Source organism: Balaenoptera acutorostrata, chromosome 13 (genome assembly GCF_949987535.1).
Source record: "Balaenoptera acutorostrata chromosome 13, mBalAcu1.1, whole genome shotgun sequence".
NCBI classification, from domain to species: Eukaryota; Metazoa; Chordata; class Mammalia; order Artiodactyla; family Balaenopteridae; genus Balaenoptera; species Balaenoptera acutorostrata.
In genome coordinates, this window is record NC_080076.1 from 68363017 (window position 1) to 68384684 (window position 21668).

The following is a 21668-nucleotide window of genomic DNA, read 5'->3' on the forward strand; positions in this document are numbered from 1 at the left end:
CCGGACCCCCGCCCCTCTTCCCCCACGGCGCGCGCTGAGCCCACCGAGAAACGGAGCTACTCGAGTCGCCAGACCCTCTTTGGAGCCCCCCTTCCCGCCCCGCCGTGGTTCTCCGCGGCCGTTTCCAGCCCCCGCGCGCAGGGTGGGCAGAGGGGAGCCGGGGCCGGCCGGGGGCACAGGCTCGGCCGCGGGAACCTCGCGCTTCCGAGGGGCGCCCGAGCCGGGCTGCCGTTGGCTCTGTAGGGCTGGGGACCCCGGTCCCCCCTTGCCTGGCCTGCCGGCGGGCTTGCCCTTCTGTACTTTATGATCTGACACGTCGGGTTTCTTTTTCCTGACCAGCTTTACCAGGCTTTACCTGACCAGCTTTACCAGCGTCCCCTGATAATGTGTTAGATATTCAAGTGTTAGGGCCCGGTCCCAGCCCTATGGAATTAGCAACTCTGGTGGGGCTCAGTGATCTCTGTTATAACAGGCCCTCCAGATGATTTTTATTCACCTTAAAGTTTGAAAATATCTGCATTATCAGCTGGCCAAAGCGTCCACCAGCAGGTGAAGGGGAGTGGCGCCTGGAAAAGACAGGGACTAGCCGAGGTAAGTACAGTAGCATTTGCCGTGGTAGTAATGGAGAATGCCTTTTCTCCACTGGTTGGCACAGACTAGTATCTGGGAGCAGTGGCAGGGTTATTTAGGATGCTTTACATTTCAGTGTAGAGTGACCGCTGTCCTGGTTTGCCAGGGACTTCCCCTGTGTGAGCACTTAAAATCCCATCCTGGCAAACCCCTTAGCCTTGGGTTTGAAAAACTTAGGGAATAACATGAAATTTAGGGGAAACATGATCTAGGTTTTGGGCAAGTCACAAGTGCTAATTAAAGCTAAGCAAGTATGGACAACATCTAGCCTTCTTTACCCCTTTGCGGGGAGGTAAATCTTGATTGGGTGAAAGGACTTATTGTTAAGAGATCTTTGTAGAAACATCCCCTTCTGCTTAGTCCGGTGGTTCTCAGTTCTGGCTAGACATTGGCATCGTCTGAGCAGATTTAAAATGATTTTATTGGTCTAGGATGACCAGCCGTCGGTGTGAGGGTTTTTAAAAAGTGCTTCAGATGATTCTAATGTGCAGCCAAATTTAGGTGCCACTGCTTAAGTTTTTGAACCGCTGCTACATATTTTCACCTCATCTTCCTATGAGAATATCCAACTGTAGTTGAGGTTTGTTTTTTTTTTTTCTTTTTTTAACTGTCTTATTATAAGATTTACTGTCTTAAATAAGATTGAATGTACAGAAAATCCTGCTAGTCCATCTGGTATAGCTGGATACCCAGAATACTATCGTTAAGATATGTACCATTTAAGTATCGTGACTGGCCTTTTTAAAATTAACATATGCATTAAATTAGTATTGATAGTATAGGTCTCTTTCGAAGTTGTCATGTTGGGGAGCTATACCTCTAATCTGCTGCCATTGCTAAATATCTGGACACCTCTTATTAGGAATTGCTTTTAAAAATCTTTCGGGATTAAAACCGAGATTGCTGTATTATTTGTACTGGGACCACAAAAACCTCACAAAGTTCCCCCGCTGTACCTTCTACCCCCATCTCTAACCCTTGGCAACTTCTAATCTGTTCTCCATCTCCACAGTTTTGTTATTTTAAGAATAATATGTAAACATAATCATGAATTACTTAATCTTCGGAGATTGGCTTTTTAAAATTTTTCCCTCGGCATCATTCCCTTGAAGTTCATTTCAATTTTTGCATATATTAATAATTTGTTCCTTGTTGTTGCTCGGTAGTATTCTATCATAAGGTTTTATCACAATTTGTTTCAACATTCACCCATTGAAAGACACTTGGGTAGTTGCCAGTTTTTGGCTATTAGAAATAAAACTGCTATGAACATTTCTGTGTAAGTTTCTGTGGGAACTTCATTAAGTTTTTGTTTCTTTTGGATAAATGCTCAAGAGTACAATTACTGCATTGTAGGGTGAATCTACTTTTAGGATTAAAAGAGACTGTCAAGCTGTTTCTCAGAGTGGCTAAACCATTTTATTTTCCCACCAGTGATGTGATATAATTTTTCTACGTACTCGCCAGCATTTGATGTTGTCACTATACTTTAATTTTAGTTATTCTCTGATATCTCATTATGGTCTTAATTTACGTTTCCCTAATGGCTAACGATGTTGAACATCTTTTCATGTGCTTCTTTGCCATGTGTATATTCTCTTCCATGAAATGTCTGCTCCTGTCTTCTGCCTATTTTCTAGTTGGATTTTTTTAAGTTGTTTGGAGAGTTCTTTGTATATTATAGATACAAGTCATTTGTCTCATATGGGATTTTCAAATATGTTTTCCCACTGTGTAATTTGAGTTTTCATCCACTTAAAAGGATCTTCTATGAAGCATTTTTAACTCATTTTGATGAGATCCAATTTATCAGTTTTTGCTTTTATTGATCATACTTTCGGTGTCAAGTCTAAGAATTATTCACCTAGTTCTAGATGCCAAAGATTTTCTCCTATTTTTTTTTTCTAAAAATGTCCTGCTTTTACGTTTAAGATTATGATCCACTTTGATTTAATTTTTGTGTAAGGTTTAGGTTAAGGTTCATTTGTTGTTTGTTTGTTTTTGTCGAGGGATGTCCAACTGTTTGAGTACCATTGTTTGAAAAGTCTATTCTTCCTTGATAGCTTTTGCACTGCTGTCAAAAACAAGTTAAATGTATTTATGTCAGTCTATTTCTGGGTTCTCTGTTCCATTCCATTGATCTATGTATCTACCCTCCGTCATTACTGCAAAATCTTGAAATTGGGTAGATTAATTCCTCCCATTTTAATCTTCCTTTACAAATTGTTTTAGCTATTCTTCAGCCTCTTCTTACCATATAAATCTTAGAATAAGCTTGTCTATATCCACAAAAACCTTGAGGGCATTTTAAGAGTAATTGTGTTAAGCCTCTTAACTTGGGGAGAATTGACATCTTTATTATGTTGTGTTTTCTAATCCATGAACAAGGTATGTCTCCCTATTTGTTTGGGACTTTTAAAATTTTCTTCATCAGCATTTTGTAATTTTCAGTATAGAGGTCCTATAAATGTCTTATTGGGCTTATATTTAAGTATTTATTTAGGTCAGTTGTAAATGGCATCACATATTTTTATTTAAGCTTCTACACATTTGTTATTAATATATAATTTGATAAAATTGTGTTGATCTTGTACTCTAAAACATTTACAAACTAATATTATTTCTCAAGCTTTTTGTGGATTCCTTGGTATTTTCTCCATTTAGATTATCATCTCGTCTTCAGATATAGACAGTTTTACTTTTCCTTATTCAATATAATAGGATATATTACTATGCAACATTCAGTAGGATATATTCCTTCCTATTCAACATAGTAGGAATAGTCCTTTTATCTTTTAAATAAACTTTTTAAAAATTTAACTTTTAAATTTATGTATTTATTTATTTTTGCTTTATTTTCTTACTAGAACCTCCAGTAATATATTTAATAAAAGTGGTGAGAGCAGATATCGGTGCCTTGTTTCTGATCTTACAGAGAAAGCATTCAGTCTTTCACAGTTAAATATAATGTCGGTATAGGTTGCTTGTAGATCATCTTTATGAGTTTCAGTATGTTCCTTTTCTATTCCTAGTTTGCTTGGAGTTTTTTTTCTTCTTTTTTTAAAATCATGAATGGGATTGGATTTTGTCAAATGCTTTCTCTGCATTAATGGATAGGATCACATGACTTTTCCCCCTTAATCTATTGGATATGGTGGATTACATTGTTTGATTTTCAAATATTTAACCAACTTTGCATAACTGGAATAAATACCACTTGGTCATGGTATATTATTCTTTTTATATATTTCTGGATTTAATTTGCTAATATTTGGCTGAGGATTTTTACAGCCAATTTCATAAAAAATATTGGTCTGTAGTTTTCTTCTTTCTGTACTATCCCTGTCTGGTTTTGGTATCAGGGTAATACTGGCTTCATAAAATTAATTAGGAACTGTTCCCTCTACTTCTGTTTATTATCAAGTCATGTAAAATTGGTGTTAATTCTTTAAGTCTTGGGTAAAAGTGAAACATCTAAGCCTGAATATTTCTTTTGGGAGTTTTAAAATGAAAAATCAGTGTTTCTCATGGTTACAGGAAAATTGAGATTATCTATTTCATCTTGGCTGAGTTTTGGTAGTTTTGGGTGTAGAAGCATTGGTCCATTTCATCGACATTTTTGAATTTATAGTGTAGACTTGTTCATAATAACTTGTCCCTTGTTAACCTGCAGGATATGTCATGGTATCCCTGGTTGCATTTCTGATATCTGTGATTTGTGCCAATCTCTCTTTTTATCTTTATCAGTCTTGCTACATCTTGGTTGATTAGATTGTTTATTTCAAAGAACCAGCCTTTTGTTTCATTGATTTTTCCCCCCTATTTTCCTGTTTTCAGTTTCATGGATTTTTGTTTCATCTTTATTATTTCCTTCTTTCTGCTTGTTTAGTGTTTTTTCCTCTTCCGTTTTTACTATTTTAATATAGAAAATTAGATTATTGCTTTGAAATATTTTCTTTCCCAATTTAGTGCTATAAACTTCCCTTTCAGCATTGCTTTCACTTCATTACACAAACTTTGATCTGTTTTATCTCCATTTTCTTTTATTCTATGCATTTAAAATTTTTTCCTTGACTTTTTACCCATGAGCTATTTGGAATTGTGATGTTTAGTTTTCATGTGATTGAAGATTTTCCTGTTGTCTTTCTGTTATTGATTTCTAGTCTGATTCCATTATGGCTAGAGAACATACTCTCTATGATTTTAATTCTTTTCAATCTGCTGATTTTTTTTATCACCCAGTGTATGGTATATGAGTGAATGTTCCATGGACACTTGAATATGTATTCTGCTTTTATTGAGTGTGTTCTTTAAATGTCAGTTATATCCTGCTGATTGATGATGTTTTCAGTTCTTCCATATCCTTGCTGATTTTTCTCTCTGGTAGTTCTATAAATTGCTGTGTTGAAGTCTCAAATAATAATTGCGGATTTAAAATTTTCTCCTTTTACCTTTTTCAGTGTTTGCTTCATGTGTTTTGAAGTTCTGTTGTTTGGTGCACACACATTTAGTATCACTAGGTCATCTAGGTGGATTATTCCTGTTATCTTTATGTAATGACCCTCTTTGCCCCTAATAATTTCCTTTGCTCTGAAATCTACTTTATCTGATATTAATATAGCCATTCCTGCTTTTTCTGATTAATGTTCATATGATATATCTTTTTCATCCTTTTACTTTGAACTACCTATATCATGATGTTTAAAGTAAGCTTCTTTATAGACAGTATATAGTTGGATCATGCTTGTGATTTTTTCATCTACTCTTCCAATCTCTGTCTTTGGCTTGGTTATTTAGATCATTTACAGTTAATGTAATTATTGCTATGTTAAAGATTAGGTCTACCATTTTATTTTTTGTTTTGTCTTTTACCTTAGTTTCTCAATCCTGTGTTTCTCTTATTTTGCCTTCTTGTGGGTTACTTAAACATTTTTTAATAAGTCCATTTTAATCTAATTTATTTATAATCATTTGTGTATACTGTTTGTATAGTTTTCTTAGTGGTTGCTTTTGGCATTACACTATACATATGTAACTTACCATAGCCTACTGGAATCAGTGTTTTATTATTTCAAGTGAAGTTTCGAAATTTTACTTCCATTTAGGTCTCTTAATATTCCCCAGTTTTAAAGTATGATTTTCTGTAGTATTTCCTTTACATTAAGAACCACATCAGATGGTGTCATAATTTTTGCTTTGACCATCATATAGAATTTAAGAAACTCATGAGGCTAATGATAGTCTCTTATATTTACCCCATTTGTTTTCACCCATTCCATTGTTCCCCTTTTCTTTCTGAAGTTCCCAGTCTTCTGTTATTGCTTTTTTATGTTTTCATAACAGTAGATGATATCTGGGCTTTCCAGTGCCATTGGATATGAGTTTCAGGAAACACTGAGCCTGACTCACTTAATGCTACTGAGTTGGAGGGTTTGTATACGTTGGGCCTGTTGGCACAGCAGATGCTAGCAGATTAGACTAATGTTGATGGGACTAGTGCCACAGGAGGATGCATTCCCATTCAGGCTATGCTGCTGCTACAGTAGATCAAATCCCCCTCTACCCCAGGTGTGGGGCAGTGACCTGCTGCTGTCACTGCTTCTTTATTAGGCTGCTTTTGCCTCAGGTGTGTGGTGGGAGCCCTTGGAAGCTGCTGCTGCTGTCAATCACAAGGTTAAATTCATTTTAGAAATACTTAAATATAAATATATAGCCTGGCTCTTGTAGGACGTCTGTATTTGTTTTTTATTGCTTTCATACGAATTACCACAAATTTAGTGACTCAAAACAACGTAAATTTATTACCTTACAAGTCTGACATTGGTCTCAATTGAGTAAAGTAAAAGTGTTGGCAGGATCGGCAGATGAATGGATAAAGGTGTGGCACGTATATACAATGGAATATTACTCAGCCATAAAAAGAAATGAAATTGAGTTATTTGTAGTGAGGTGGATGGACCTAGAGACTGTCATACAGAGTGAAGTAAATCAGAAAGAGAAAAACAAATACCGTATGCTAACACATATATAAGGAATCTAAAAAAAGAAAAAAGAAGAGAAAATGGTCAGAAGAACCTAGGGGCAAGACAGGAATAAAGATGCAGACCCACTAGAGAATGGACTTGAGGATACGGGGAGGGGGAAGGGTAAGCTGGGACAAAGTGAGAGAGTGGCATGGACATACATACACTACCAAACGTAAAACAGATAGCTAGTGGGAAGCAGCCGCATAGCACAGGGAGATCAGCTCAGCTCGGTGCTTTGTGACCACCTAGAGGGGTGGGATAGGGAGGGTGAGAGGGAGGGAGATGCAAGAGGGAAGAGATATGGGGACATATGTATATGTATAACTGATTCACTTTGTTATAAAGCAGAAACTAACACACCATTGTAAAGCAATTATACTCCAATAAAGATGTTAAAAAAAAAAAAACAAAACCGGCATCATATAACACGTGGCCTTTTGCATCTGGCTTCTCTCAACATCATGTTTTCAGGGTTCATCTACGTTGTAACGTGTGTATCAGTACTGCCTGCCTTTCTGTATCTGATAATATTCCCATGTATGGCTATGCCACATTTCGTTTATCCATTCATCCGCCAACTGTTTCCAGTTTTTGGCTCTCATGAATAACGCCCCTAGGAGAAGAAGGTGTTTTTTAACGTGTAATTTGAGCAAGTGGTTCCGTGTTATTAACATGCCCTGGGGGGGTGTGTGTGACAGGCCTGCCCTCCCCTGCAGCTCTAGTTCCAGTCTCTGACATGCATTGAGGATTCTTTTTGAGGATTCTGTCTTCCTTTGTGTTTTCTGCTCCCCACTCTCCCTCCTGTAACCCCTTTCTGCCATCCCCACTCCCCCCACCCCGCCCCCAGTCACACGTTGCAAGCCCCAGACCTGTTTTTTCCGTTGTGATTAAACCGTCACCTGAAGCCGCCTCCAGGAACCTCTGATCTGAACCCCCTAGTGGCATTAACGTGGCCCTCGTGCTATTAACTTCAGCCTCACAGATTTTCCCCCACTGAGAACAGCTTTGCTGGGCACTGAGGGTCTGTGACTTTTATCTCAGTTAGGCCGTTAAAAAACTGAAACATGGTTTAGATAAATAACTCCTCCTTCCCTTCCTCCTGACTCGGAGCTTGGAGCTGGTGAGCTGGCTGGGGAGAAGGTCACGGGATGGGGGCTGGGGGATGGGGAGAGAGGACAAGGTAATCGTGCCTAACACGGATCTGTAACTACACGTGGACAGAGCTCTCTACTGAACATGTCTGGTCCCTCCTTTGCTCTGAGGCGTTCTCGTTTTCTGGTTGGTGTGAGGGGTGGGGCAGAGTGGAAGGTGGACCAAGGTTGCAGTAGCTTTGTCTGACTCTCTAGGTCTGTGATATCCCCCTTCAAGCACATTCCTCTTCCCCACTGTCTCCCCATCTCTTCCCTCCGCCCCTTTCCGTGACTGTCTCCCTGTGTTTCCACCTTGTTGCTTTTCTGTGGTCCCTCTGTTTCTCTTTCACCCTCTACCTGTCTCTGCCTTTTGTCTCCTTCCGAACCTTCCAGCATCCCCTGTGCTGCGGTTGGCGCATGGTTTGGGGGATCGCCCTCCAACGCGGGCTGCAGCCGACTTGTCAAACTGCTTTGTGAAACAAAAAATGTGAGAAAACCATAGGTCAAAAAGAGTCATGTAGCAAAATGTTCATTGCAGCTCTATTTACAATAGCCAGGACATGGAAGCAACCTAAATGTCCATCGACAGATGAATGGATAAAGAAGATGTGGCACATATATACAATGGAATATTACTCAGCCATAAAAAGAAATGAAATGGGGCTTCCCTGGTGGCGCAGTGGTTGAGAATCTGCCTGCCAATGCAGGGGACACGGGTTCGAGCCCTGGTCTGGGAAGATCCCACATGCCGCGGAGCAACTGGGCCCGTGAGCCACAACTACTGAGCCTGTGCGTCTGGAGCCTGTGCTCCGCAACAAGAGAGGCCGCGATAGTGAGAGGCCCGCGCACCGCGATGAAGAGTGGCCCCCGCTTGCCGCAACTAGAGAAAGCCCTCGCACAGAAACGAAGACCCAACACAGCCAAAAATAAATTAAAAAAAAAAAAAAAAAAAAAAAGTTAAAAAAAAAAAGAAATGAAATGGAGGTATTTGTAATGAGGTGGATGGAGTTAGAGTCTGTCATACAGAGTGAAGTAAGTCAGAAAGAGAAAAACAAATACAGTATGCTAACACATATATACGGAATCTAAGGGGAAAAAAAAAAAAAAAGGCCATGAAGAACCTAGTGGCAAGACGGGAATAAAGACACAGACCTACTAGAGAATGGACTTGAGGATATGGGGAGGGGGTGGGGTGAGATGTGACAGGGTAAGAGAGTGTCATGGACATATATACACTACCAAATGTAAAATAGATAACTAGTGGGAAGCAGCCGCATAGCACAGGGAGATCAGCTCAGTGCTTTGTGACCACCTAGAGGGGTGGGATGGGGAGGGTGGGAGGGAGGGAGATGCAAGAGGGAAGAGAAATGGGAACATATTGTATATGTATAACTGATTCACTTTGTTATAAAGCAGAAGCTAACACACTATTGTAACACACTATTGTATACTTCAATAAAGATGTTTAAAAAAAAAATGTAGAAATCTTTCATTTACTTGGCCTCTGAGGCTTCGCTGGGGTGGTGGGCAATTGGCAGGCCTGTCGGCTACACCCCACACTGGTCGTAGTTTCATATTCTTAGCTATAAAAGTGGGGATACAAATGGTACCTGCTTCATAAGGCCATAGTGAGGATCCAGCAGGAAATGGATGCAAAGCCCTGAACGCAGTGATTGATTCTCAGCAGATGCTCAATGAATGAAATCTCTTAAATGAAATCGTTTATTATAAAAATTTTTAGTCCTGGGTAAAAATGGACCAGAACAATGAGCCCCCATGCATATACATCACCCAGATTCGATATGTTTCAACATTTTGTGTACCTGCTTTGTCCATCCCCTCTTTTTGTGGTTGCCGGAATATTTTAAAGCAATTAGCAAACCCCTCGTAGCATTTCAGCCCTATGTGCATCTCTAAAAAATCTGAATGTTTTCTCATACAACCTTAAGACCTTTATGCCAACCAATGAAAATGATGATTCTTACTTTAATACTGAGTCCATATTCAGGTTTTTCTGATTAACTTTAAATTGTCCTTTTACTCTTGTGTTTTTTGAATCAGGATCCAAATATTGTTCTTGTATTGTAATTGGTAATAACATCCCATTAATCCAGAACAGTCCCCCACCCCACCCCCACCCCCAGGTAATTGACGTATTGAAGAAACTGGGCCGGCTGTAGAGTGTTCCACATTCTGGATTTCTCTGTTTGCTTTTTCGTGGTGTCATTTAAATTGCACTTCTGCTTCCTAAATTTCCTGTGAACTGAAAGCCAGCTCCAACAGCTGGATTAGCGTGTTAGGTTCGGACTTTGTAGCAAGAGGCACGTGACACGTAGGTGCCGCTCTGCCATCACTTCTCTAAAGTGGGCTCAGGTGCGGTCAGCTCTCCGGCTCCTCATTCAGCTGTCATCTGCCATTCGTTTCATTTTCACTGACGATCTCTGCATAAATCGATTATTTTATTAGGAAGTTAGGAAGCGGTGAGTTTGCTAATCATGCCATTCCTTCCACGTTGACTGCTTTTACTCATCCACTTGAGCTATGTATTTGCCTGTAAAGACAGTCAGGTGCGGTTCTGCGACGTCTCCCGTGACTTTTAAAAGCCTCCATGTGTTACTCCCAGGGGTAACCCGCTGATAAGAGATTTTGCAGATATAATTAAGGTTGTGTTCTGGGTGGGTTGAATTTGCTCACACCAGCCCTTTAAAAGCAGAGAATGTCCTCAGGCCGGCAGCAGAAGTCAGAGAGATTGAAGCAGGAGAAAGGTGGGACGCACCCTTGCCGACTTTGCAGGCGGAGGGGGCCCCATGAGAAGGATTGTGAGTGTGTCGAGGAGCTGAGGGTGACCCCTCCTCCTTGGCAGGCAGCAAGGGAACAGGGACCTCAGTCCTACAGCCCTCGGAACTGCATTCTGCCAACAGCATGAATGAGTTTGGGAGCAGATTCCTCCCTGGAGCCTCTAGATAAGAACCCAGGTTGCCAGCACCTTGATTCTGGCTTTTGTGAGCCCCTGAGCAGAAAACCCAGCAGAGCCAGCCAGGACTTCTGACCTCCAGAACTAGGAGGTATTTATTAGTGGTGTTTTTAAGTCACTGAGTTTGTGGATATTTGTTACACAGCAATAGAAGACTAATAGAGCAGGATCAATGCTTAACTTCTTTTTAATTGCCGGTTTCCAGAATAAAAAAGGTTAAGTAAATGACAGCTGCCTTTATCTTCCTCATCCTTACATAGAAATCATACGTCTTAACGGACATCAATGAAGTTGATTCCTAATTTGCTGTCAGTAAAACTTACTCATTTAGATATTAACAAATGTCCTGGGTTTGGCTCATCGAAAGAATGGTTTTAAAGGGATACTGGTTATCAAATAGACAGTAAAATCAATTTGTCGGTTAAAATCAATTTGTATGGTTAAGATGTTTTGCTACCATTTTCTTCTGTGATATACTGAAATAATTTCATCATATGCAAGTGGGGCACATAACATTTGATAAATTCCATCTGTCGACAATCTACTCACTTCTCTGACTGCATACCCTCTCCTGTTAGAGAAGGATGTTTCCGATTATAAGGAGATTCCAAAATAGATGCTTAATTCATAAAGTATGCAAATGTTCCTCTCGTATATAAAGAACATCATGGTTAAAGTACTATGACGTCACATCATTATTGCCACGGAAGACATTTCATTTTCTCACACTGACTTCAGAGCTTAATCCAGAGTCTGAATATTAATCTTTTTGAATTCGTGTGAGAATTGGTGTCTTTCAAACATGGTTTTGGTCAAAACAAAATTTTGCAGCTTTTACTCTTTTAAAAACAGCTTTATTGAGGCATGATATTACATGTTATAAAATTCACTCATTGTGAGTGTATAATTTGATGAGTTTTAGTAAACTCTGAGTTGTGCAGCCAGCACCACAGTCTAATTTTAAAACATTTCCATGTCTCAAAGAGACACCCTGTGCCCACTTGTAGTCACTTCCTGCTCCCATCCCCAGGCAACCAATAATCTGCTTTCTGTCTCTATAGTAATTTTCCTTTTCTGAACATTTCATATGAGTGGAATCTTACAGGCTGTAGACTGTTAGTCTTTTGCATATGGCTTCTTTCATTTAACACCAGGTTTTGGAGGTTGATCCACGTTGTGTGTTCCGGTCTCTCGTCCCCATTTGTTGCTGAATAATATTCCATTACATGGATAGACCACATTTTGTTTATCTGTTCGCCAGTTGATGGACATTTGAATTATTCCCACTTTTGCTCTATTACAAAGGATGCTGCTGTGTTCACGTTCACGTACAAGTGTGGATGTATGTTTTCATTTCTCCTGGGTGTGTAACTAGGAGTGGAATTGCTGGGCTGTATGGTGAATTCATGTTTAACTTTCTAAGGAATCACTAATTGCTTTCTAAATTATACTATATTTCATAGAAATATTGCTAAGCGATACTATATACATTCTCACCATCATTTTATGAGAGTTCCAGGTTTGCCATAGCCTCATCAACACTTGCTGTTGTCTTTGATTCTGGCCTTCCTAGTGGGTGTGAAGTGGTGCTTCATTGGGGTCTTGATTTGCATTTCCCTAACAGTTAGTGATATTGGACATGTTTGTGGTGATTAGCCATTCTTATATCTTCTTTGGTGAAATGTCTGTTTAAATCTTATGCCCATTTAAAAAATTGATTGTCTTTATTTATGTTATTTATCATATGTATAATTCACAAATACTTCCTCCCAGTCAGTGGCTTCTTTTTCATTTTCTTCATAGTGACTTTTTCTTCTTTTTTTTTTTTTTTTAAAGAATGTGCCTATTTCTTTTTTTTTTTTTAATTTTTATTTATTTATTTATGGCTGTGCTGGGTCTTTGTTTCCGTGCAAGGGCTTTCTCTAGTTGTGGCAAGTGGGGGCCACTCTTCATCGCGGTGTGCGGGCCTCTCTCTATCGCGGCCTCTCTTGTTGCAGAGCACAGGCTCCAGACACGCAGGCTCAGTAATTGTGGCTCACGGGCCCAGTTGCTCTGCTGCCTGTGGGATCTTCCCAGACCAGGGCTCGAACCCGTGTCCCCTGCATTGGCAGGCAGATTCTCAACCACTGCGCCACCAGGGAAGCCCCATAGTGACTTTTGAAGTACAGAAGGTTTTAATTTTGAAGTCCAGTTTACAAATTTTTAGAATGAATTTTGGTGTCTTATCTAAGAACTTTTTGCCTAACTGAATTCCCCAAAGATTTTTTTCTCTTTTTCTTCTAGAAGTGTTTTAGCATTTTAGCTCTTAGGTCTTTGTTTGATTTTTGAGTTGTCATGTATAATGTGAGGTAAGGGTCTAAATTCATCTTTTTTTGCATGTGGCTATCTAGTTGTCTGAAAAATGTTTGTTTTTTTGTTTGAAGAAAAAAACGTTTTCTTCCCCCGTTGGATTGTCTTGGCACCTTTGTTGAAAATTAATTGACCATAAATTTAAGGACTTATTTCTGGACTCTTAGTTTTGTTCTGTTGATGTATATGTCTGTCCTTATGCTGGTTCCACACTGTCTTGATTACTGTAGCTTTATAGTAAGTTTTGAAATCAGGAAATAAAAACCTTCTCACTTTATTCTTTTCTTTTTTTTTTTTTTTCAAAATTGTTTTTGGCTCTTCTGGATCCTTTGCATTTCCATATGAATCTTAGCATCAGTTTTTCAATTTCTGCCAAAAAAAAAAAAAAAAACCTACTCAGATTTTGGTAGGGATTTTGTTGAATGTATAGATTTGGAGACAACTGTCATTTTAACAACATTAAGTCTTCCGGTCCATGAATGAAATGTCTCTACAGTTGTTTACGTCGTCCCTAATTCCTCTCAGCAGTGCTTTGTAGTTTTCAGTCTTATGTGTCTTCTTAAATTTATTCACAATTATTTTAATGTTTTTGATGCTATTATGGATGAAACTGTTTCTTTAATTTCAGTTTTGGTTGTTCATTGCTAGTACGTGGAAATAGAATTGGTTTTTGTATGATGATCTTGTATCCTACAATCTTGCTGAACTAATTTATTAGTTCTAGTAGATTCGTGTATGTGTGTGAGTTCTTTAGGATTTTCTACATGTAAGATCCTGTCTCTGAATAAAAACAAATTTACTCCTTTCTTTCCAGTCTGGTGCCTTTTCTTTTCGATTTTTACTTTTCACTTTGATTTCTTAAATATTTATTAACGTTGGTCTCAAACATATTTAGCATGATTTCAAAGAACATTTGGGTTGAAAGAATGCATAAATTATATTTGGCATTTGGGGCTAAGGCATAAGAAATATACTTGCCATGGACTTTGGAAAAAAAAGTATGTTTCATTATAAAAAGGATACATTGGAAAGACAGAAATTGCTACCTTACAAAGTTCTTTTTTTTTTAATTATTATTTATTTGTTTGTTTGTTTGTTTATTTTTGGCTGTGTTGGGTCTTCGTTTCTGTGCGAGGGCTTCCTCTAGCTGCGGCAAGTGGGGGCCACTCTTCATCGCGGTGCGCGGGCCTCACTATTGTGGCCTTTCGTTGCGGAGCACAGGCTCCAGACACGCAGGCTCAGTAGTTGTGGCTCACGGGCCTAGTTGCTCTGCGGCATGCGGGATCTTCCCAGACCAGGGCTCGAACCCGTGTCCCCTGCATTAGCAGGCAGATTCTCAACCGCTGCGCCACCAGGGAAGCCCCAAAGTTCTTTTTAAAAGGATTTTCTGAGCAGGCCTGTAGAAAGAAAGATGGACACAGACATGACATAGAGACCTCTATTTTTAATTTGGTAATTATATGCAAAATACAGGACCACAGAAGTACTGAAAAAAAAAAAAGCGACACAGAGGAAAACATTTTAGGATTACTTTTTTGTCAGTTTCAAGGAACAAAGTTACCAGCCTATTTTATGATTATAAAATTATTGCTCGAAGTGCTTTGTGCTTCAAAACATGGTAGATGGCTAAAATCTGCAAATACTTAACCTCTGTGCAACTTCTGACTTGAAGACCAGAGTTAAATGATAGAACATCGAGCCCTTTTGCATGTGGTCGTAGAGAGGGAAATCTTAACCTGGGAACCCCCCTTCAGGCTTTGTTTTCTCTTTTGTTTCCACCTTTGTTTGGAAGAGTTTGTTTGCGTCCCTGTGCAGGGCCTTCCCCAGACAAACAGCCTCCCTGATTGACAGTCACAGACGGCCGCCGTCCCACCCTGTCTGATGTGTAAAACTTCCTCCAGCTGAGAGCCACCAGCCCCAAAAGAGAAGAAAACCTGAGGCCCCATTCAACCCTGCATCAATTATCCATGGCTTTGTGGAGACTTCTAGTGAGGGAAAGAGTTAAAGATCCATTTAAACTTTCTAACAGCAGAGGTAAACACTTGACTAAGCACAGCTAATTGGATTTTCAGTTGAAGAGGCCAGGCAGCCACAGGCAACGGGTGGTGAGGAACCCACAGAAATGATGGACACAGATTCTGCACTTTCAACTTGCATCTCTAAACAGAAATGCCGCCTAGAGAGGAAAGACCCTGAAGAAGAGGGAAAGGCTGTTAGTCCAAACCCCACTGGTAGGCAGTCCTTTGGGCTGACTCCTTATCTGTGTTGGCTCCCACAAGCCTGGGTATTGGCGCCCCGGGTTGGAGATGCCAACCTGCCCTGCCACGCAGCCTCTGCGGCTCTGAAAACTGGGGACATCTGAGAAAATTGTGGCAGCTTTCAAAGAGAGTAAAAAGGCTTAAACCAGTCCTATGAGAAATTTAGTTGTCTTTTTTGTTTGTTTGTTTATTTTAAACCAGTTTATTTGGGCTGGTTTTCCTTTTACAAGACATCATTCAGGTTCTAAGATCAGCCATGATTATCTCTTCCCAGAAAAATTCAGAAGAGCTACACTTTTACTGGAATGGCACAATCCTTTCACATCTGCTAATCACTAGAACTATAGGAACCCTGGCATGTGACCACCAGACCCCTGATCTGCAGGCTGGCAACTCTCTCTCTGATCTTTTAGGTGGTTGCTATTTAATTTTCCCTGAGCTCTTCTGAGGCCGTGGTTGATGGGAATTACTATTGGTTTAACACAGTGATGGCCACCTGTGTACTAAACACAGCACTAGTGTTTTCTATGCTAGTTAAAATAATGTGACCAAGTTTGCCCATCCCCCAAAAAGCAGAGCCTGAATAGGAGGTAGGCACTTCACAACTGCTATTTTCTGTCTGTCACCAGGAAAAGTTAGTGGGGAAATGAGCACGCATCGGGGTTTTTTGTTTTGTTTTGTTTTTTGTTTTTTTAAAAATTTATTTATTTATATTTATTTTTGGCTGTGTTGGGTCTTTGTTTCTATGCGAGGGCTTTTCTCTAGTTGCGGCAAGCGGGGGCCACTCTTCATCGTGGTGCGCGGGCCTCTCACTATCACGGCCTCTCTTGTTGCGGAGCACAGGCTCCAGACGCGCAGGCTCAGTAGTTGTGGCTCACGGGCCTAGTTGCTCCGCGGCATGTGGGATCTTCCCAGACCAGGGCTCGAACCCGTGTCCCTTGCATTGGCAGGCAGATGCTCAACCACTGCGCCACCAGGGAAGCCCGAAGCCATATTTTTATTTACCATATTTGAGTGGCCTATTAGGATTTCCAAAGGAGAATACATAACATCCAGTATTAAATAAATCAGTCATCTTTGATTCACCAAATATTGCCACTCTTGGTTTTTCTAAGACTTTATGGATTTTGGATATTTAAACTTATTATGGTTAGTGATGAAGATAGCTTTTTGTTTTACTTCTAAGCAAAGACCTTTCTGAGGTTAACATATAATAAGAATGACCGGAAACAATTTCAGTCTGTGAACAATTTGCTTTGGTGCGGGTATCTTGGTGCAGGATTCCTGGGTCTTGTCGACCATTCCCCAGTAGCATTTATCATCTGTTTAGAAAAGTGTCCACCATCCTGGATGAATGACTCCTTACCTAAAAGTCGCCTGAGTGCACCAAGGGAACGTGACAGCCCTTTAACTGTGTTCACCTCCATTCTGCAGGGAAAGGGGCTTTATTTCTAAGCCATTCTTGAGAGAACGGGTCCACTGAGATCACTCTGGACCACATTTGCTGTTACGGATTTTACACAGGAAATTATAGCCTCAGTAGTTTGCTCAAGGGAGAGCCATGATGTCACTAGAATCTTGACAAATTGGACCCAGAAAAAAATATGTATGTTAATGACCTTGTTGAAGTGTAGCCTTTTAATTAGAGCTGTAATTAGAACGTCTAACAAATTAATGAATTATTCTCACATGTAATTAAGTAATTTAGGAATAACTAGATCTTGGTTGAAGATCTCAGAAGTCACCCTTAAAGTAAAATATAGTCTAGGATTAGATATCTGAAGTAAAAATATAAGACATATACTTTAAATGTACTTGACAAATGCAGACACCTTTTCCATTAAAATGGCAACTCCGTGAACCACACCCCATCACCACGGACCCTCCCGAGGCCCCTCCCTCCTTCATTCTTTTCCTTCCTGCTTGTGTCCAAGTGACACAACATGGGTTTTGCTTATTTGTTTATTACCTGAATCTCCCACTAGAATGTAAGCTCCCTGAAGGCGAGGACTTTTGTCTCTTTTATCCACTGCTTCGTCCAGAATGCCTAGCACATGCCCAGCACCTTCCCTTCATAGTTGAACGAATGAGTGAGTGAGTGAATGAATGATTTTAGCACAATCACCAAAGCCTCTAAGGAAGGCAAAGTAAGCCACTTAAAATTGACCTTTTTTTTTGAGACAATACTTTGCTGTAAAAATGTAATCAGAACTCAACATGCATGTGAATTAGCTTGGCCTCCCTACATAGCCATATATATGAAGGATAATTATAACCGTAAGTGGAGGAAAGACCAGTTTTTGACCCTTGTGTTACTTTGGCTTCTTTGGACAAGAAAATCCCCTCTCTGTTATTTTTTTAAATAACATTAAAGGGAGAAGCCCAATTCCATATAAAGGCAAAGGTACTTTGGGCATAGCTTGAGTTTAATCACTCTCTATTCCCCAGTTATCACCCTACATAATGAAAAAATATTTATCAAACAAACTCTGACCCTCTCAGAGCAATAGAGGAACATCATGAATTTATCAGAATATTGAGAAACAGCCATTTAATATGTTAGTAGAGAGCTGAAGAGACCTGTTCTTTAATGTGTTTAAAACTAAAATAATGATTTCTATAGTGTGTTCTCTTTATAGAGAAACTTGCTCTTTTTCTAAAAAGTGTGTCATTCTTTTTTTCTGAGAAGCATATAGACATTCTGTTTCAGACCCTGCTAAATTTCATCGTTGTGTTCCGTGCCTCAGATTACGCTCTGGGAAGAGACTGCATCATGCACGGGTACATGCTGAAGCTGGGAAACCCATTCCTGACTCAGTGGCAGCGTCAATATTTTTACCTCTTTCCAAACAGACTTGAATGGAGAGGAGAGGGCGAGTCACGAGTAAGTCTGTAGCACCTTCCCGAGCACTCGTTTCCGTGGTGATTTCACATCGCCGGCATGTTTTCTCAGATCTCCCTCTAGCTCCCATATCTCTTTTAACATGTGTACATGAGATTTTCATGTTCAGACATTAACTTTTAAACTTCTGAGTCAAGGAAGGATTTGGTGCTACCTGAAAATAGAAGGTGCCTTCCAGGGAGGTCAAAGCAGACAGGTTGGAGGCGGGCTGGGGAGCGGTTAGGTGGATCCAAAGGGGGAAAGACTGGGACTTTGGAGTCAGAGGTGTTTAAATCCACTGCTCCGTGTCTCTGGGACTTGGAGCACATTATGTCGACTGAGCCTCAGTTTCCTCATCTGTAAAACGGGAGAAGTAGAAATGGTAACGACTACTACAATTGTTGCAGATTTATCTTGGGCCTGGTGCTGTAGACACACAGACACAAACACACACACAGACACGCACACACACACTTTTAATTTGTTTAGCAACCTTTGAGGTCCAGCCCTTATATTATAAAGAGAGAACCAGGGCTTAGAGAGGGAAGGTCTGGCACCAGTGACAGGTGTGGATGAGGAGTGATTCCGACCGGGGTCTGCCTGTGCCCTGTGTCTCCGTTACGAGGCCTCCCTGAGTAGGGGTTAAATAAGACGAGGTCTGCAGTGCAGGCCGAGCTGCTTGGCACTGAGACCAGGGCACCTGACCCCCCTCCCGTTGTCTCCACCTTGCTGGAAAATCGGAAGTGGGTTTTATCGCATTAGATGGGAAGATACAGCCACCCTGTAAGGTCCTTTCGAGAGCTAATGTTAGTGAACAAGAAAAGAGAAATTTCCCATCTACACCGTCCCTCGTAGCAAGTGGGGCAGCATTTATTAAGCGTCTGCTGTGTGAAGCGCCCAGGGCTTGTCTCCATGGAAGGTGGCAACCCATGTGGAAGGAGTTCTGCTCTTGGGGGAGGGAATGGTTGGTCATCATAAGCAGGACAGTGCTCCCAACTGTGAAAAACATAGTTGGTGTATTGGAATATGGCCCCTGTATCAGAATATGGCTCTGTACTGGCCAGATCATGGAAAATGGTGAGGCCAAATCTGGTGTGTTTGACTTTGGAATGTGTTTTGCAAATCCTTGTTGGTGAAGATGCCATTTAATTACAAGTGATTGCTACTGTGTATGACCACATTCTTCATAAATGACCATGATCTTCTCACTATTACTAGTGCCATAGAAGTCATTTTCTAAAAATTCATACATCTAGGATCTGAGTTATGATTAATAAGACTCTATGGGGGTCCTGAATTATAACTCAGGTACTGGTAAGTATTATAATATATGTAATATAAAATATGCATATTACATAGAACATGTGTATATGATTATACATAATACAAGATATATACAAGATATGTGTATATGATTATACATAGTACAAGATAATTATATTTTGTATAATATTACATATGTATTTTTTACATTATAGAATACTTACTAGCACCTGAGTTATAATTCATACATGTATCATTATATAATGTTTATTTCCAGATAATGAGTGGCCCTGGGCATAGTATGCGTTTACTATGCTATCTACTGGTCAGTCACTGTTGTACACTTTGAAAGGAAATTGTCTCGCGTTTCAGGATATTCGAAAACTAAAACAAAAATCTTCTTTTGCTTACCATTGGATATGGTAAATTATCTTGGTTTTAAAAGAGTCAGCATTTAGCGTTGATTCACGAAGCTACGTAACGTGCCTGGATAGATTCGTAAGTTTAAGTAAGGGAAAAAGAAAACGTGGGTTTATGATGGTGTTGTTTTTCATTTAGCATTCCTGGAGTATTTATCCCCAAAAACATAAAATGGTAAGGTGCTCAGAGACACTGTAGCATTCACCGGAAGCAGTGATGCTGTAGACCCAGCGGGATGGTCGTTTAAGGACGTCACCTGTGTTTATAACATCATTTCGACGTGATCAAAATATCAGTCGCTTACAAGCTAGCATGACCGAACTTTTACTGGGCTGCTGGGTTCAAAGCCAGCTACACACCTCTCACTCATGTAGATCGTAGGTAGCGGCGTCATTGTTCCCTCATAGCAGGATTGATCGTGTCTAGGCAAGTGTGTGATGCAGGAGAGATACGTGTGATTCACACTCATCTCCACATCAGTACTGTGCTGAGGGAACAGCTTTGCTTTCTGCCTTATAGAGACGTTCCTTTCTTTGCAGCTTTCTTTGAGATGTTATATTTTGAATTTTCGTACATTTCTTTTGTAGTCATTTCCCCCCACTTCTAGAATATCATCAAAGAAAGAAAGATGCTGATTTTTTTTCTTTACTTTTTCTAAGCTGGTAGTTTTCAATATTATTTATTAACTTAATTTAAAAAGTCATGCAATAATGTGAAGTAACTTATCATCTTTTATTTTTACAGTCAGCAAAATTTACTGACAATGGAACAGATTGTGTCTGTGGAAGAAACTCAGATTAAAGACAAAAAGTGCATTTTGTTGAGGATAAAAGGAGGGAAGCAATTTGTCTTGCAGTGTGAGGTGAGTGTTTATTTGTATTTTTTCCAGAGGTGAAAGTTAGAACAATTATATAAACATTCAACAAAGGTGCCTGCCTGGTTATCAAACATTTTCTTACTCCATGCTTTATCACTCACGAACTTAGCAAGAAAGTTGGAAGATACAAGGATCTCAGCAAATTAACAGTTATTTTAAAAGAAGTGTTTCTTAGAAAATGGCAGGAGGAAGGACAGGAAATAAAGTGATTACCCTATCTGGAAACCATCCAGTATTTAATAGGAGCCTTGAATTTTATTTGTTCACAGTTTTCCAGATCTGATCTGATCTTTCAGCATGTTTGAAGTTGAGGTTTGTGTGTTGAAATAAACATAAGATCCCCAAGTAACTCTTAACAGGGGAAATGCCATCTTTCTCTCCCCAAAGTTCTATTGTAGCCCGAACTTAATTCCTGAACACTTCTCTTGGGGTGTGGGGGGATGTTTTGGGGGGGGTGAGAAAAGAGCGTATTTAGAGAGATAAAGCAGTAGTAGATACAAAGACGTGTTTGCTTCACGACTTCAACACTTTTCTACTGGGTGTGTGTGTGTGTGTGTGTGTATGTGTATACGTGCTTGTAAAGAGCATATTTAGAGAGATAAACTAGTAGTTGATGGAAAAACGTATGATTAATTACTTCATGACGTCATTGCACATGTGAAGGTGCTTCTGAAATTTGTCAAAACTCCTCATGCATTATTTTCTAGACTTGAGTTATTTCAAACATCAGAGATCAAAGGTGATCTTTCAACAAAGTCAAGGCAGCAATTCTCCTGTGGGGTTGTAGGAGGCTCTCCTGAAGGGCTTGGTCCCTCTTCTGGGCAAGGGGCCCCTGGAGGAAGTTCCTGCGTGACCCCCCC

The 21668-nt window shown here is 40.0% G+C and overlaps 1 protein-coding gene across 8 annotated transcripts in view; it reads left to right on the forward strand.

Annotated features, from left to right (window-relative positions):
• Window positions 1–21668, forward strand: part of LOC103015958 (beta-adrenergic receptor kinase 2-like) — a 30602-nt gene that overhangs the window by 389 nt on the left and 8545 nt on the right. The window contains exons 2-4 of one of the 8 annotated variants that reach the window (XR_009005063.1): window positions 473–591; window positions 18115–18251; window positions 20676–20793. Coding sequence is in view for 1 of the 8 variants with exons in the window: in XM_057526790.1 (XP_057382773.1) it covers window positions 504–591; window positions 18115–18251; window positions 20680–20793 (339 nt within the window). In the remaining 7 variants the exon portion in view is untranslated. The remainder of the gene's footprint in view (window positions 1–472; window positions 592–18114; window positions 18252–20675; window positions 20794–21668) is intronic. The other 7 variants (XR_009005064.1, XM_057526790.1, XR_009005067.1 and 4 more) reach the window with 7 other exon arrangements.